Source organism: Mytilus galloprovincialis, chromosome 8, assembly GCF_965363235.1.
Source record: "Mytilus galloprovincialis chromosome 8, xbMytGall1.hap1.1, whole genome shotgun sequence".
NCBI lineage: Eukaryota > Metazoa > Mollusca > Bivalvia > Mytilida > Mytilidae > Mytilus > Mytilus galloprovincialis.
Window position 1 is genome coordinate 7,309,773 of NC_134845.1, and position 15,641 is coordinate 7,325,413.

At 34.3% G+C, this 15,641-nt stretch overlaps 1 protein-coding gene across 1 annotated transcript in view; it reads right to left on the reverse strand.

Annotated features, from left to right (window-relative positions):
* The window catches only part of LOC143084969 (allene oxide synthase-lipoxygenase protein-like), a 36,143-nt gene continuing 20,502 nt past the window's right edge, over nt 1–15,641 (reverse strand). Inside the window, exons 13-17 of the mRNA XM_076261065.1 lie at nt 6,646–6,754; nt 4,732–4,823; nt 3,887–4,060; nt 2,143–2,306; nt 1–480 (exon numbers count right to left, since the gene is read on the reverse strand). Coding sequence (XP_076117180.1) covers nt 366–480; nt 2,143–2,306; nt 3,887–4,060; nt 4,732–4,823; nt 6,646–6,754 — 654 coding nt within the window. The 3' untranslated portion in view covers nt 1–365. The remainder of the gene's footprint in view (nt 481–2,142; nt 2,307–3,886; nt 4,061–4,731; nt 4,824–6,645; nt 6,755–15,641) is intronic.

Consider the following 15,641-nt stretch of genomic DNA (forward strand, 5'->3'; position numbering starts at 1 on the left):
AATAATTTCAAAATTTTATTGTGACAGTAATACAGGACGGAATTTTTTTAGATTTAACATAAACATAATCTGTACAATTCAATCAAAAGTATCAAAAAACGAAAATATCTTGTAGTTGAGCACAATAAATCGTAATTATAACACACGAGTAAAGCTAGAGTAACTTAGAAGTTTAATTCTTTGATGATGATATAAATACGCAAGATGTCCTAGCATTTCATGTTCAAAACAAAATTATATTTTGAAAACTACTTCAAACAAAAAAGTAGTTTCAAATACATGGAATAAATTTGAATTATTCAAGATTTATTAACTATAGGGTGAAGAAATAATATTGTGTGTAAATTCAGTTAATAAATAAGTGATTAAATGCTTATGGCATTAGGTATTGACTTTGGAAGAAGCCAATCATATGGATATTTCCTCTTTTTGTTTCTTGACTCTATTGTTTTTCCAACTTCTCGTAATGACTGTCGAAACCTACAATGACAATGATAAATACTGAAATGAATACGCCCACTAAAATTCAACTTTGAAAAAAATAACAGGTTTTAAAGTACATGTACAATGTATACTCTTGGTCTTATGGTTTTTTTTCTTACAACTGTTTAGAAATTCATAAATTTAGATCTGACGTTGATGATATTTTTGTTTAATGATATAACCTTTGATTTGCGTGAAATCGTGACTGAGTCTCCCTTGTTACATAATTAGATCAAATTATTAATATTTGTATTCTATCTGTTATATGTTCACCTAGCCTTCTTTAAGCAAGTTGATGCTAGAACAGGGAACTATATGAGACTCACAACTATGATATTTTTTTGTTCTAAAGTGCTTATTGTTTGCGTTTAATAAAAGTTAACGAGTCCACAGCAGACTTTGTTTTAAATGATACCTAAGCATCACTGGGGGTAACAAACTAGATGCTCTTAAATGCCTGTGTCGCTCACCTTGGTCTATGTGCATATTAAACAAAGGAAACAGATAGATTCATGACAAAATTGTGTTTTGGTGATGGTGATGTGTTTGTAGATCTTACATTTCTGAACATTCGTGGTACTTACAATTAATTAATGAAAATTGTTAAAAATTGACTATAAAGGCAATAACTCCTTAAGGGTTTCAACTGACCATTTTTGCCATGTTGACTTATTTGTACATCTTACTTGGCTGAACATTATTGCTGTTTACAGTTTATCTCAGATTTATGTCAGATTTGCTCTAAATGCTTTAGTGTTAAAGTTAAAAGCCAAAATCTACATTTTACCCCTATGTTCTATTTTTTAGCCATGGCGGCCATCTTGGTTAGTTGGCTGAGTCACAGCACACATTTTTTAAACTAAATACCCCAATGATGAGTGTGGCCAAGTAGTTTAAAAGGAGAAGATTTTTGTAAAGGATTACACAAATTTATGAAAAATTGGTAAAAAATGACTATAAAGGGCAATAACTCCTTCAGGGGTCAACTGACCATTTAAGTCATGTTGACTTATTTGTAGATCTTACTTGGCTGAACAGTATTGCTGTTTACAATTTATCTCTATCTATAATAATATTCAAGATAATAACCAAAATGACCAAAAATTTCCAATTTAGAGGCAACAACCCAACCTTGTGTGTCGGTTAGTCTAAATATTCGTTTGAGCTGCATAATATACTGGTCACAACCATCAATTATGATATTTACCATTTACCATGCAACTCGGGTGTTCTGATAAAAGATACTTAAAAATTTGATGACTTTGTTGAACATGTTTTCACCCAAAAAAATGGAGGATATAACAGAAATATTTAAACCAAATATCTTGACTTAAACTAGAAATTAACAAAAAAGAACGGTTGAAAATATATTTAGATAAATTTAATTGATATTCGCTGCTTATGACATTATTACAAAAAAGATTTTTTAACCAATAATTTCAAAAGGTGTAGTTAAAACATCTTTTCTAAAATCTTGCGAACACCACCACCAGATGATTGACGCTATTTGATAGATAATGACTGATTTATTGCTATTATTGCATCATATAGTTTAATATATGTCGTATATATGTAATATGCCGTGCATTTAAGACTATACTTATATCTAGTTGGTTTAGAAATAAGGAAAAAGAGTATATGAATATTGGTAGAACTTACTCTTCAACAACTTTTACTGCTTTTGGGTCAACAATAAACTGTTTCTCAAAATCACCAAGACTTTTTGTTGCCTTCTCACTAAGAACTTTTGTGACTGTCATGATCTGTAGAAGTTTGTCTCTGCTCGGAATAGTCTTTAGGATGGTTTCTTTTGTGACTGGACTCTTTAAAAACATGAAACTAGATATAAATGAATCTGTTTTGCTTCGAAGCTCCGGAGACGTTTTTGCTACACAACTTATTGCAGCTACCTTAAGTAAGATACTAATTTGATGAGTAACGAACTGAAAGGTAGAGGGAATGCTATTATAGAATTAATTTACAGTTTTTATGTCCCATTTATGGGCATAATGGTTTTTTTCTGTGTGTCCGTCGTCCGTTCGTTTGTCCGTCAGTTCGTCTGTACCGCTTCAGGTTAAAGTTTTTTGTTTAGGTAAAAGTTTTAGGTCGAGGTAGTTTTTTATGAAGTTGAAATCCAATTAGCTTGACACTTGGTACACATGTTCCCTATGATATGGTCTTTCTATATCTAATGCCAAATTTAAAACAAATACACCATTTTTCCGGTCCACAGAACATAGAAAATAATAGTACGAATGAGGCATCCGTGTACTAGGAACACATTCTATTTTGTAAATGTTATCGTTTCGTGTGTCTTATATATTAAAGGTTTGAAGTCACTAATCAGTATCAATAAATGAAAATTTAAATATATTTGATTTAATAGTTAATTAACGTGTCTTTTTCTGAAGGTTCCTTTTTTTCTTGATGAATAATAAAAAAAGTAATAAAATGGTTATTAGCTTATAATCAATATTTGGTCTTCAGCAGAATTTATTATCGATACAAAATAAAGAAATCGATCTGAATTCATGAACGATGCCATAATTTGAAAATGCATATGTCATCATTTCAAAGTTATAAAATCTGGACCGAAAATTCAGACAGGAGCACCTATATTTTCTAAATAAGACCTTTTGCGAAAAAAAATATCATGGTAATTCCAGCAGAGAGCAACATCTTAAAAGTATATCAACGTTTGCCAACAAAAAAAGCAATCATGCTATTATAGATTTATAAAATTAACGGTATCAATTTTCTTGCACCAGATGCGCATTTCGAAAATACATGTCTCTTCAGTGATGCTCGTGGCCAAAATATATGAAATCCAAAGCTTATATAAAAGATGAAGAGCTATAATCCAAAAGGTCAAAAAAGTATAGCCAAATCCGTGATAGGAATCAGAGCTTTGCATGAGGGAGATACATTCCTTAATTTATAATAATTTCTATCATTTTGTAACAGCAAGTTTTAGTAACACAAAAAATCCGTATTTTCATGCCATAGATTAAACGTATGGCTTCTGACAGACATATCTATAATATTTCGAGGGTTTATTTATAATTTTGAAACTTTTATACCAAAGCACATGCTATCACTGCCGCGATCTGATTGGGTTATTGCAGTATCTAGTTTTCAATGGTATGTCTCGTAAATTATTTTTTTGTCTTTTGGTCTTCTTCGTTCTTTGTCATAGGCTGTCGGGTTATATTTGACTTATTAGTTTGAATGTCACTTTGGGAACTTTATTACATTACGCTACGCTACTACGAGATTATATATCCTGTTTTTACCGCATATTATTTCAATAGACAAAACATTATGCAAAAGTAATTTGAAATGGGTAAATACTTATCAAAGGTACTAAGATTAAATACCTCAGTCAACATATGTATGTACAAACCTTGTCTTTAGGAGGAACTCCAGACAGATAATATGGGTAGTTGAATGGAGCACCATATTCATCGTACTGTGGGAAGTTGGCTGCGGCATGACCAGCACTACATGTATAGATAATGGCTGTCAATGTTATAACAAGTTGATCTGTTGATTTGAATTTACCATTACCTGGGACTCCCTGAAATACAGCAATAACTTGAAATGTGATATACTGTTTTATGTCCCATTTATAGCTATATATATATAGGCATTATATATCCTGGTCTGTGCGTCCGTTCGTTAGTTCGTTCTTTTATCCGTCTGTTCGTTCGTCCGCCTGTCCCGCTTCAGGTTTAAGTTTTTGGTCGAGATAGTTTTGAATGAAGTTGAGATCCAACCAACTTGAAACTTGTCTACACATATTAATATAATACGATCTTTTTAATTGTAATGGCAAATTAGATTTTTTTACCCCATTTTCATGGTCCACTGAACATCGAAAATGAAAGTAAGGATGGGGCATCCTTGTACTAGGAACAAGTTCTTGTTATTTGATTGAGAGAAGACAAAAACACGTGAAGACAAAACATTTTCAATAACTGATTTATATTGTTTGCACATGCAGAAACTTGATTGTGTTTTATTGTTGCAAACCGACGTGTTTTCAGTTTATCTTTTAAAAAATAGTAATAAATAATTACGCTTCTATTCATAACATCTCTTTCTTTGTGATTTTTTTTAATTTTATTTTACAATTATTATGTATATTCTTGCTTTGAAAATGCAGACACTATAAGAACTTGAAACACGATTAATAAATTATTGGAATATTGTGTTCACAGTTATACTATCTTTTTGTTATCTACAAACCAGAATTCCGACTCCACCATCATCTCTTGACTTCACAAGTTCTGCTCCCCAATTCTGTAACTCATAATCTGCGTCCAATGAACCCTCTGTGGCTGTTTAAAAAAGTTATGATTAACGTAAGGATACTAGCAATCTGACAGTAAGTTAAGTCGTTAGAAATCACATAAAATATCAAAAGAAAAAGAAAACTTTATGCTTTAAAATGTATGGAACTTTTTTAACCACCAAAAGCAACTTCTAGTCCAATAAATCAAACAAAGAACATAACCTTCTTAAAAGTAAATAAGTCCAACTATTACCGTGTTCTATGATTTTATTGTCAGATAAATTTATTATGTTGTTTCCATCAATAACCCTTATTTCAGTAAGTTGTCGGAACTCATATATCCCAGTCTACTTTATATGAAATATATTCCAGAACTAAAAGCTCTGCTTAATATCTTTATTTTCCCTTGATACTGAGACAGGTGGTCAACTTCAAAAGAGAATCTATGATAATCTCGTCAATTATCAATTTCCTTTCTCAGTAGTAACATATCATCTGTCCCATCGTATAGTATTTACATTTCTCTTTTAAAACGTTACACCGGTCGTGCATGTTCAAACTATCAGAAATTCATTAACAGTGGTGTCAGCACCTCGGTGTTGGCATGAACATTAATTATATGGTCATTTCATAAATATCCTGTTACAAATTTTTTTTCAAAAAACGAAGGATTTTCTTTTCTCAGGAAAGGATTACCTTAGCCATTCCGTAATTGGCACATTTTTTTGGTATTTTGAGTCCTAAATGCTCCTTAACTTTGTACTTTATAACTTTTTTGTCCTGAGCGTCACTTATGAGTCTTATGTAGACGAAACGCGTGTCTGGCGTTTTAAATTTTAATTCTGGTACCTTTGATATCAATGTGCTTCAGACACAAAAAACAAATCGAACTGAATTATAAGGAAAGACGAATAAGATCGACGCATCTGTAATAATCACGAGTTGGTTGGTTTACTAGATAATTGTGTTTGTGGCAAAACTCATTAGCGACCTGTTTTATGTACTTAGAAATGCATATACAAGACTGACCGTCTTACAAATAATATGTCCGATTGTGTCCTATATTTGGTTGTAAAATTTAGACTGAGGACGAATCCATATAGGGTAATAAATGTAGAGCATGAAACGCTGATGATGTTACTTCAGAGAACAACCGGAAACTTAGGAACGACAATAAATTCAGATACAAGTAAACATGAAGGGAACTTTAAATTTGTAGAGCGGTGAATGAAAAACCTGAAGCACTGGAAATATATTTATAATAATGAAAAATTTCAAACAAATATAAATGACATTTATTAAGTATGTTGGTTGAGTTTGTCTGAAAATCATCAATATATCTAAATATAAGTTTGAGAGAATACAAGTGGTATATAAACACCCATGATTTTTAAGATAGATAGCAATGATGTATGAATTATAGAAAATGTGAGGTAAACATCAAGGTCAACAGTTAAATAAACCTTCTTATAACATGTATAAGCAAACTAAATATTTGTTTTTTTACAAGCGATTTATACTTTCCAATATGATTGATTACGGGTTTCCTAATCAGTCAATACTCAATTATGAAGTCATGCGTTCTTATTTATTTTTTTTCATGTTTTGCTATTTTTCCGTTATTTGACAGAATATGATACCTGATGAAGTTTGAAAAATAATTGACTTTTTTGCAGATCATTGAAAAGGAAAGTTTGCTTGGGTGTCGTATCACACTCGAAACAAGCTTAGAGCTCATATACTTACGTTTGTTTATCAATATACCTATTAGTTCATTGTGTCAAGCTTAAAATTAAGGCTCCTTACTTGTGAAAATATAAATGATTAATCTCGTGGTTTACAAAATCAACTTATATAATTTAACTCACAATAATAGAGCAATACATATTTCTCCACATATGTTTTGATAGCGTCATATAACAACAGAGCATCATCTCTCATATGGTAAGCACCGGCAAGTATGGACGGATCAAGTACCTGTAAAATAATTAGTCGTTATTATGTTATTCAGTGTTAAATTCTCATACAATGCATCTTTAATATTATATTAACCAAAACCACATGGTAACTAGTATATTGTTTACTAATCTGACTTTTGATTGAAACAAACAAGCTCTTATATAGTTATCCGTACTTTTGATGACAAGAAATATGGGTATGGGAATAAAGAGTATACCAGGCCTCAGCCAGGATAACTCTATAAAAAGAAGTCATATGGAACATAACATTTTTCTACTTTTACCCGATTTTTTTGTAATGTCCTAACACGTACATTCGAATTTCGTAAATTTCTTAGAATTTTCAAAAACGTGGTCATGTATTACTACGTATAAAGCAATTGATTATTCAAGAACCTACTACTAGTATATTAGGAATTTGATCAATTTATTTCAAATAATACATCTTTTTTGGTTCCGAAAAAATATATCAATGTAAACATCACCATCTTCGTCTAATAGGAAAAGCAATTATTCATATAAATGTTTATAAGCAGTACAATTACCTCATCACAGATCAATATATTTGATAAAGGTTATTAACTCTGGATAACATAATCAAACATGATTACAGGCTTATAATTTGGTACACTAGACGCGGGTTCGTCTTCATGAAACTCAATAGTGAAGCTCAAAACAAAACAGATTGAAGACCAAGAAACAGTAAGTCGACGAGCAATTTGGACACTTTAATGTTAAACTGTTAGGCAATAGACGCCTAAAGAAATCAGGCTTGAGTAGAAAGAATTTAATGTTTTGAATCATTTATGGTGACTTGAGTAACACCGGTATCACTCAGATTACAATTCTACCTTGATAGGTAAGTTTGTATTTAGCCTATAAAATACTTGAAAGGTCAGTTTATCCCATTTATACAATAGAAGTTGATAAATTTGGCTTCATATAAAAAAGAAGATGTTGTATGATTGCCAATGAGACAACTATCCACAAAAGACCAAAATTACACAGACATTAACAACTATAGGTAACCGTACGGCCTTCAACATTGAGCAAACCCCATACCGCATATTACCTTGTCCAAAATTTAGGTCCCTTTATTGTTATTGTGATATTGTTTATTACAAAAGAACCCTATATTCTGATCAATACTTAAAACTTTGTGCAACTTGATTTAATTGTTAAAAATCTGTTAATGTTGAATTTATGGGGGTTTTTTCGGCCTTTTATTTGCATATTTCTTTGTCTTTACATGGTAGTTTTTTTCCAGATATAAAAAAACTATCTGCTTGACTTTATGGAAATAGACTATGCTTGCGGACTATCTATTACACTGTCTTGTTTTTGTTTACACCAAATCTGACAGATTATTATTTAGTTTCAAAATATTTTAAATGAGGGCTGAAATTTTTTCTATCTTTAAATGTGCATCGAAGGTTAAAATAATCATAATGTGAACAAGAATGAAGAAAACATTCAGGTCCGAAAAAGACATTATCAACCAGGATACAATTCAAAATATTAATTTATTATACTAACATCAGTTGAAATCTCAAGCCACTGTTTTGAATGTTAACAATGTAGGTCATGTCCCAACAGAAAATCAATAAATATGACAGTGCAATGTACTCTTAGCACTAACACATAAGGTCACTGTGAAATATACATAAAGGGCAAGAAACAATCAGTTATACCAAACCATCTTGAATAGATGTCTAATTTAATTGTTGTTCATTTTCTCTATTCTCTATTTATTTGTTGCTATTACATGTATTCTCTACTCTGTAAATCCCATTCTGACCCTTATATGAATGGGATAAACTGACCTTTCAATTCTCAAGGCTAAATAAGTATTTTATAGGCTAAATACAAACTTACCTGTCAAGGTAGCATTCTAATCTGAGTGATACCGGTGTTACTCAAGTCACCATAACCGTTTAATTTAATACAGTAAATTTACAAAACAAATGAATAAAGCCTGGTATCTATGATGAGTATATCTATAACAACTATGAATGCTGTGTATTATATTACGGCCAGAGTCGGAATGGTTCTAAGTAACATTTGGAGTACGACAAGAGTGTGTTATATCTCCTATCTTATTCATTACAGCAATAGATTGGTGTACATGAGAACAACATAGGGACTTGAAATCACAGTCATCAAATGGACCATCAATTCTTTAATAAATGATTAAGATTTTGCTGATGACATCTGTCTACTTTCAAGCAACAGGAGCAACTTGCAAAACAAAACCACTAAACTGAATGAAACATCTCAAAGTATAGACCTGACTATAAATGAGAAGAATACCAAGTTCATGAACATCAACACAATACAACCAATGCAATAGAAGACATTGCCTATCTTAGAAGCATGCTAAGTACTACCAATAGTACAGCAAACAAGAATGTGTTCCACTCGCACTATCATTTTCTATGTTCAGTGGACCGTGAAATTGGGGTAAAAACTGTGATTTGGCATTTAAATTAGAAAGATCATATCAGAGGGAACAAGTGTACTAAGTTTCAAGTGGATTGGACTTAAACCTCATAAAAAACTACCTTGACCAAAAACTTTAACCTGAAGCGGGACGAACGGACGCAGGAACAGACGGACGAACGAACGGAGCCACAGACCAGAAAACATAATGCCCCTCTACTATCGTAGGTGGGGCATAAAAAATAGAAGAGCCAGAATGAGCAAAGCTAGATATGCATTCTGCCATTTAAAGCCCATATGGAAGAGAGGGTCAATCAGTGTGAAAACGAAGATCAGAATATACACCACCCATTTGAAGTCAGTACTTTATTTGGGACAGAATGCTAGAGAATTATCCAATCGGATATAAAAGGCTTTCCTCATTCCATAACTCCTGCTTGAGGAAAATCTGTAAAAGAAGAGGGACGAAAGATACCAAAGGGACGGTCAAACTCATAAATCTAAAACAAACTGACAACGCCATGGCTAAAAATAAAAAAGACAAACAGAAAAACAATAGTACACACGACACAACATAGAAAACTAAAGAATAAACAACACGAACCCCACCAAAAACTAGGGGTGATCTCAGGTGCTCCGGAAGGGTAAGCAGATCCTGCTCCACATGTGGCACCCGTCGTGTTGCTTATGTGATTACACATCCGGTAAATAGTCTAATTCGGTAGGTCATATTCATGAAAGGGAAGGGGATTGTAGTTACGACGTAAGGAACATATCCGATATCATTTGTGAAACGGTTATTCCATAACGGTCAACCAACTCGTGATGGCGTCCGTAAAATTTACGAAGGGATGATTTCAACTTCACCATTTGGAATTCTTGGTTTAATAACTTCCTTGTGAGCAGCAAACCTCTATCAAGAAAATCATGATAGGAAATGCAAGCACGGGAATATCGTATCAATTGGGAGATATATACCCCGTATGCAGGTGCTGCTGGAATGTTGCTACTTAGAAATGGAAAGTTCACAATTGGAAAGCTGAAATCATCTCTTTTGTCGTAAAGTTTTGTTTTCAACCGACCTTCATTGTCAATTTCTAGATGTAAGTCAAGATATGAAGCCGACTTAACTGTATCTGTAGTATCCTTTATCTCTAGTTCGATTGGATAGATGCGTTCCACATAGTCACCAAATTTTGAATTGTTTAGTGAAAGAACATCATCTATATAGCGGAAAGTAGAGTTAAAGGATATTGCTAACTTCTTATCTTTCTTCCTAAGAAGTTCCTGCATGAAGTCACCCTCATAATAATAAAGAAACAAGTCGGCGAGTAGAGGGGCACAGTTTGTTCCCATTGGAATGCCGACAGTCTGTTGAAAAACACGTCCTCCGAACGTAACAAATATGTTGTCAATCAAGAAATCAAGCATCTTGATAATATCAGTTTCAGAGAATTTTTTGTTTGAATCAGAGTGATTCTTTACAAAGTAGGATTTATCCCTCCCTAAGACAAGATACTTGTAACTACGTTGGCCATTCTTTTTTATGAAGCAAAGTAATACCAACTCTTTTAATTTGTCTTTTAGTTTGGAATGTGGAATACTTGTGTACAGGGTAGAAAAGTCAAATGTTTTAATACTGTTACAAGATGAAAGAGAGTTAGATTGTATGTATTCTAAAAGATCTTTTGAATTTTTAAGTATCCACATCTGATTCACGCCACCTCTAGAATAGGCAGTTTCACAATAACTTTGAAGCCCGTCTTTGATTGCTGATAAAATATATGTTAATAATTTAGAAAGAGGTTTCGTGGAGCACTTGGAAGACCCAGCAATATACCGTTGCTTGTAAGGACACTTATGTAGTTTAGGTATCCAATACAGTGATGGAAGATCCAGTTCTTCATCCTTGGTTGAAATTCCAAAGGAACATAGAACAGACCTATGATTATCCAGGATTTCCTCTTTGGTAAGTGTCGTGAGGGTATATGTTGAGTTTCCAAGTGAATTGTCAATACCTAATTCGTTTATCAAGCAGTTGATGTAGTGAATTTTACACACAAAAACGATGTTATTTGGGGCTTTATCTGCGGGGACAACAACATATTTGTCATGGAGGTCGGATAGGTGTTTTGCAACATTTGGGTCTTTAAAGATTGACGTAGCATGGGCATTGATGGACCCATTCAGTTTCTTAATTCTGATTTGTATCAACGACCTCACTGCCTTAATCCATTCGGAAAGAGTGTCTACGTCTTCCTTCTCGCGCTTAGCCCATTGCCTGGCATAATCCTCGACTGAATCCATCAAAATTTTAAAGTTGTATTTCCAATTGATGGATTTTGGCTCACGATATTTGGGACCTTTCGATAACACATTTCGTAGAGAAGTGTTATTAACAATGTTAAGGTCACCGGTAATAACGTGGCCAGCAGGATTATATGTGAATTTGGAACTAGCACAAGTGCAATCAGGAGGTTTAGACTTGAAGTCGTCAATATCGAGATCCTGCAAAACGCGTTTGTAATTGAAAATTTTAGTTGCAATAGGTTTGGTATAGGTATAAGAAATTATTGGTACAGACTGGTCTTTGAAATAAGGAGGTATTTTCGATTGCACTAATTTATGATGAAGGATATTGCCTAGGTTGACGCCATCGAGACCTTTGTTGGCAAAGGACAGATTAAGAAAAGATCTTTTCTCTTTTTCATCTTTTCCAATGCGAACTGGCCTGAAAAGTCTGTGACTTGCAATATCCGAAATTATAGCTTCAAGTTTGTATTGGTTTGAATGAGGGTTTGTAACAGTGGATTCCAAACATAAATTAAACAGAGAATGAAGTTTTGAAAGGGGTAATGAATAAAGTTTCGTGCGAATGTGATGAATACCTAACGGCTTTTGTATGAATGGCAGCAAGTCATTAATAGAGACATCATGCAGAGAAGGTGATGTATAATGACGATGACCATGACTGCGTCTACGTCGAGGAGTCGAGTTGAAAATATTCATCACATTCACCGAGTTACACGAAGGACTAGATAGAATACCTATACCATCAATTTTGTCATTGCAGCCATAAGGTGTTGCAGTTCCCAATTGTCTAATCCAATAGTCTTCTTTTTGTCTACGGAGAGTCGTTGAAAGATTAGGATTGTTAGAGCTATGGTATATCTTTTCGATAATGCGAACTGTCATAGAAACGATGGAATGATCGGGCTGATTGAAATGCTGGTATAGAATGTCGTTAGCATTAAGGTTAATGTCTGATCTATGACCGCACATACGTTTGTTTAGCCTTCCTTTCGTTTCTCCGACGTATACCAATCCGCAAAGGTTGCACTCTAATCCGTAGACGACATTTATCGATTTACAATTCAGATCATCGTAACTTCTGGTAAAATATGACTTCTTGGTCAAATTGCTAGTGAATTCAGCATCTGTAATTAAAATAGCACAAGTTTTGCAGCCTTTGGTCTCACATTTTGAAATGCGACAGTGTTGTACTGTGTCATCAAACACCAAAATGTCTTTAAGGAGAACTGAACATGGCTGTGTATGTGTAATATTGCTATTGTCACTAGGACGATGATCTGAATGAGTCGTGTTTGAGATATTTGTCATGTCTGGTGATGAGGGGACACCTGCCGTATCAGACGACACCGTGTCCATGGTGACGTCTGCTTCGGACCTTTTTATACTGGGCGACGTCCGAGCCAGTTTCCTGTTTAATCTTCGTAAGTTCATGCAATTGTAGTTTTGCTACTGGGCGGATGATGTCCTCGGGGACAAAATGTCCACCAGCAGAGACATCGACCCAGTGGTAATAAAAGAGGGACGAAAGATACCAAAGGGACGGTCAAACTCATAAATCTAAAACAAACTGACAACGCCATGGCTAAAAATAAAAAAGACAAACAGAAAAACAATAGTACACACGACACAACATAGAAAACTAAAGAATAAACAACACGAACCCCACCAAAAACTAGGGGTGATCTCAGGTGCTCCGGAAGGGTAAGCAGATCCTGCTCCACATGTGGCACCCGTCGTGTTGCTTATGTGATTACACATCCGGTAAATAGTCTAATTCGGTAGGTCATATTCATGAAAGGGAAGGGGATTGTAGTTACGACGTAAGGAACATATCCGATATCATTTGTGAAACGGTTATTCCATAACGGTCAACCAACTCGTGATGGCGTCCGTAAAATTTACGAAGGGATGATTTCAACTTCACCATTTGGAATTCTTGATTTAATAACTTCCTTGTGAGCAGCAAACCTCTATCAAGAAAATCATGATAGGAAATGCAAGCACGGGAATATCGTATCAATTGGGAGATATATACCCCGTATGCAGGTGCTGCTGGAATGTTGCTACTTAGAAATGGAAAGTTCACAATTGGAAAGCTGAAATCATCTCTTTTGTCGTAAAGTTTTGTTTTTAACCGACCTTCATTGTCAATTTCTAGATGTAAGTCAAGATATGAAGCCGACTTAACTGTATCTGTAGTATCCTTTATCTCTAGTTCGATTGGATAGATGCGTTCCACATAGTCACCAAATTTTGAATTGTTTAGTGAAAGAACATCATCTATATAGCGGAAAGTAGAGTTAAAGGATATTGCTAACTTCTTATCTTTCTTCCTAAGAAGTTCCTGCATGAAGTCAGCCTCATAATAATAAAGAAACAAGTCGGCGAGTAGAGGGGCACAGTTTGTTCCCATTGGAATGCCGACAGTCTGTTGAAAAACACGTCCTCCGAACGTAACAAATATGTTGTCAATCAAGAAATCAAGCATCTTGATAATATCAGTTTCAGAGAATTTTTTGTTTGAATCAGAGTGATTCTTTACAAAGTAGGATTTATCCCTCCCTAAGACAAGATACTTGTATCTACGTTGGCCATTCTTTTTTATGAAGCAAAGTAATACCAACTCTTTTAATTTGTCTTTTAGTTTGGAATGTGGAATACTTGTGTACAGGGTAGAAAAGTCAAATGTTTTAATACTGTTACAAGATGAAAGAGAGTTAGATTGTATGTACTCTAAAAGATCTTTTGAATTTTTAAGTATCCACATCTGATTCACGCCACCTCTAGAATAGGCAGTTTCACAATAACTTTGAAGCCCGTCTTTGATTGCTGATAAAATATATGTTAATAATTTAGAAAGAGGTTTCGTGGAGCACTTGGAAGACCCAGCAATATACCGTTGCTTGTAAGGACACTTATGTAGTTTAGGTATCCAATACAGTGATGGAAGATCCAGTTCTTCATCCTTGGTTGAAATTCCAAAGGAACATAGAACAGACCTATGATTATCCAGGATTTCCTCTTTGGTAAGTGTCGTGAGGGTATATGTTGAGTTTCCAAGTGAATTGTCAATACCTAATTCGTTTATCAAGCAGTTGATGTAGTGAATTTTACACACAAAAACGATGTTATTTGGGGCTTTATCTGCGGGGACAACAACATATTTGTCATGGAGGTCGGATAGGTGTTTTGCAACATTTGGGTCTTTAAAGATTGACGTAGCATGGGCATTGATGGACCCATTCAGTTTCTTAATTCTGATTTGTATCAACGACCTCACTGCCTTAATCCATTCGGAAAGAGTGTCTACGTCTTCCTTCTCGCGCTTAGCCCATTGCCTGGCATAATCCTCGACTGAATCCATCAAAATTTTAAAGTTGTATTTCCAATTGATGGATTTTGGCTCACGATATTTGGGACCTTTCGATAACACATTTCGTAGAGAAGTGTTATTAACAATGTTAAGGTCACCGGTAATAACGTGGCCAGCAGGATTATATGTGAATTTGGAACTAGCACAAGTGCAATCAGGAGGTTTAGACTTGAAGTCGTCAATATCGAGATCCTGCAAAACGCGTTTGTAATTGAAAATTTTAGTTGCAATAGGTTTGGTATAGGTATAAGAAATTATTGGTACAGACTGGTCTTTGAAATAAGGAGGTATTTTCGATTGCACTAATTTATGATGAAGGATATTGCCTAGGTTGACGCCATCGAGACCTTTGTTGGCAAAGGACAGATTAAGAAAAGATCTTTTCTCTTTTTCATCTTTTCCAATGCGAACTGGCCTGAAAAGTCTGTGACTTGCAATATCCGAAATTATAGCTTCAAGTTTGTATTGGTTTGAATGAGGGTTTGTAACAGTGGATTCCAAACATAAATTAAACAGAGAATGAAGTTTTGAAAGGGGTAATGAATAAAGTTTCGTGCGAATGTGATGAATACCTAACGGCTTTTGTATGAATGGCAGCAAGTCATTAATAGAGACATCATGCAGAGAAGGTGATGTATAATGACGATGACCATGACTGCGTCTACGTCGAGGAGTCGAGTTGAAAATATTCATCACATTCACCGAGTTACACGAAGGACTAGATAGAATACCTATACCATCAATTTTGTCATTGCAGCCATAAGGTGTTGCAGTTCCCAAT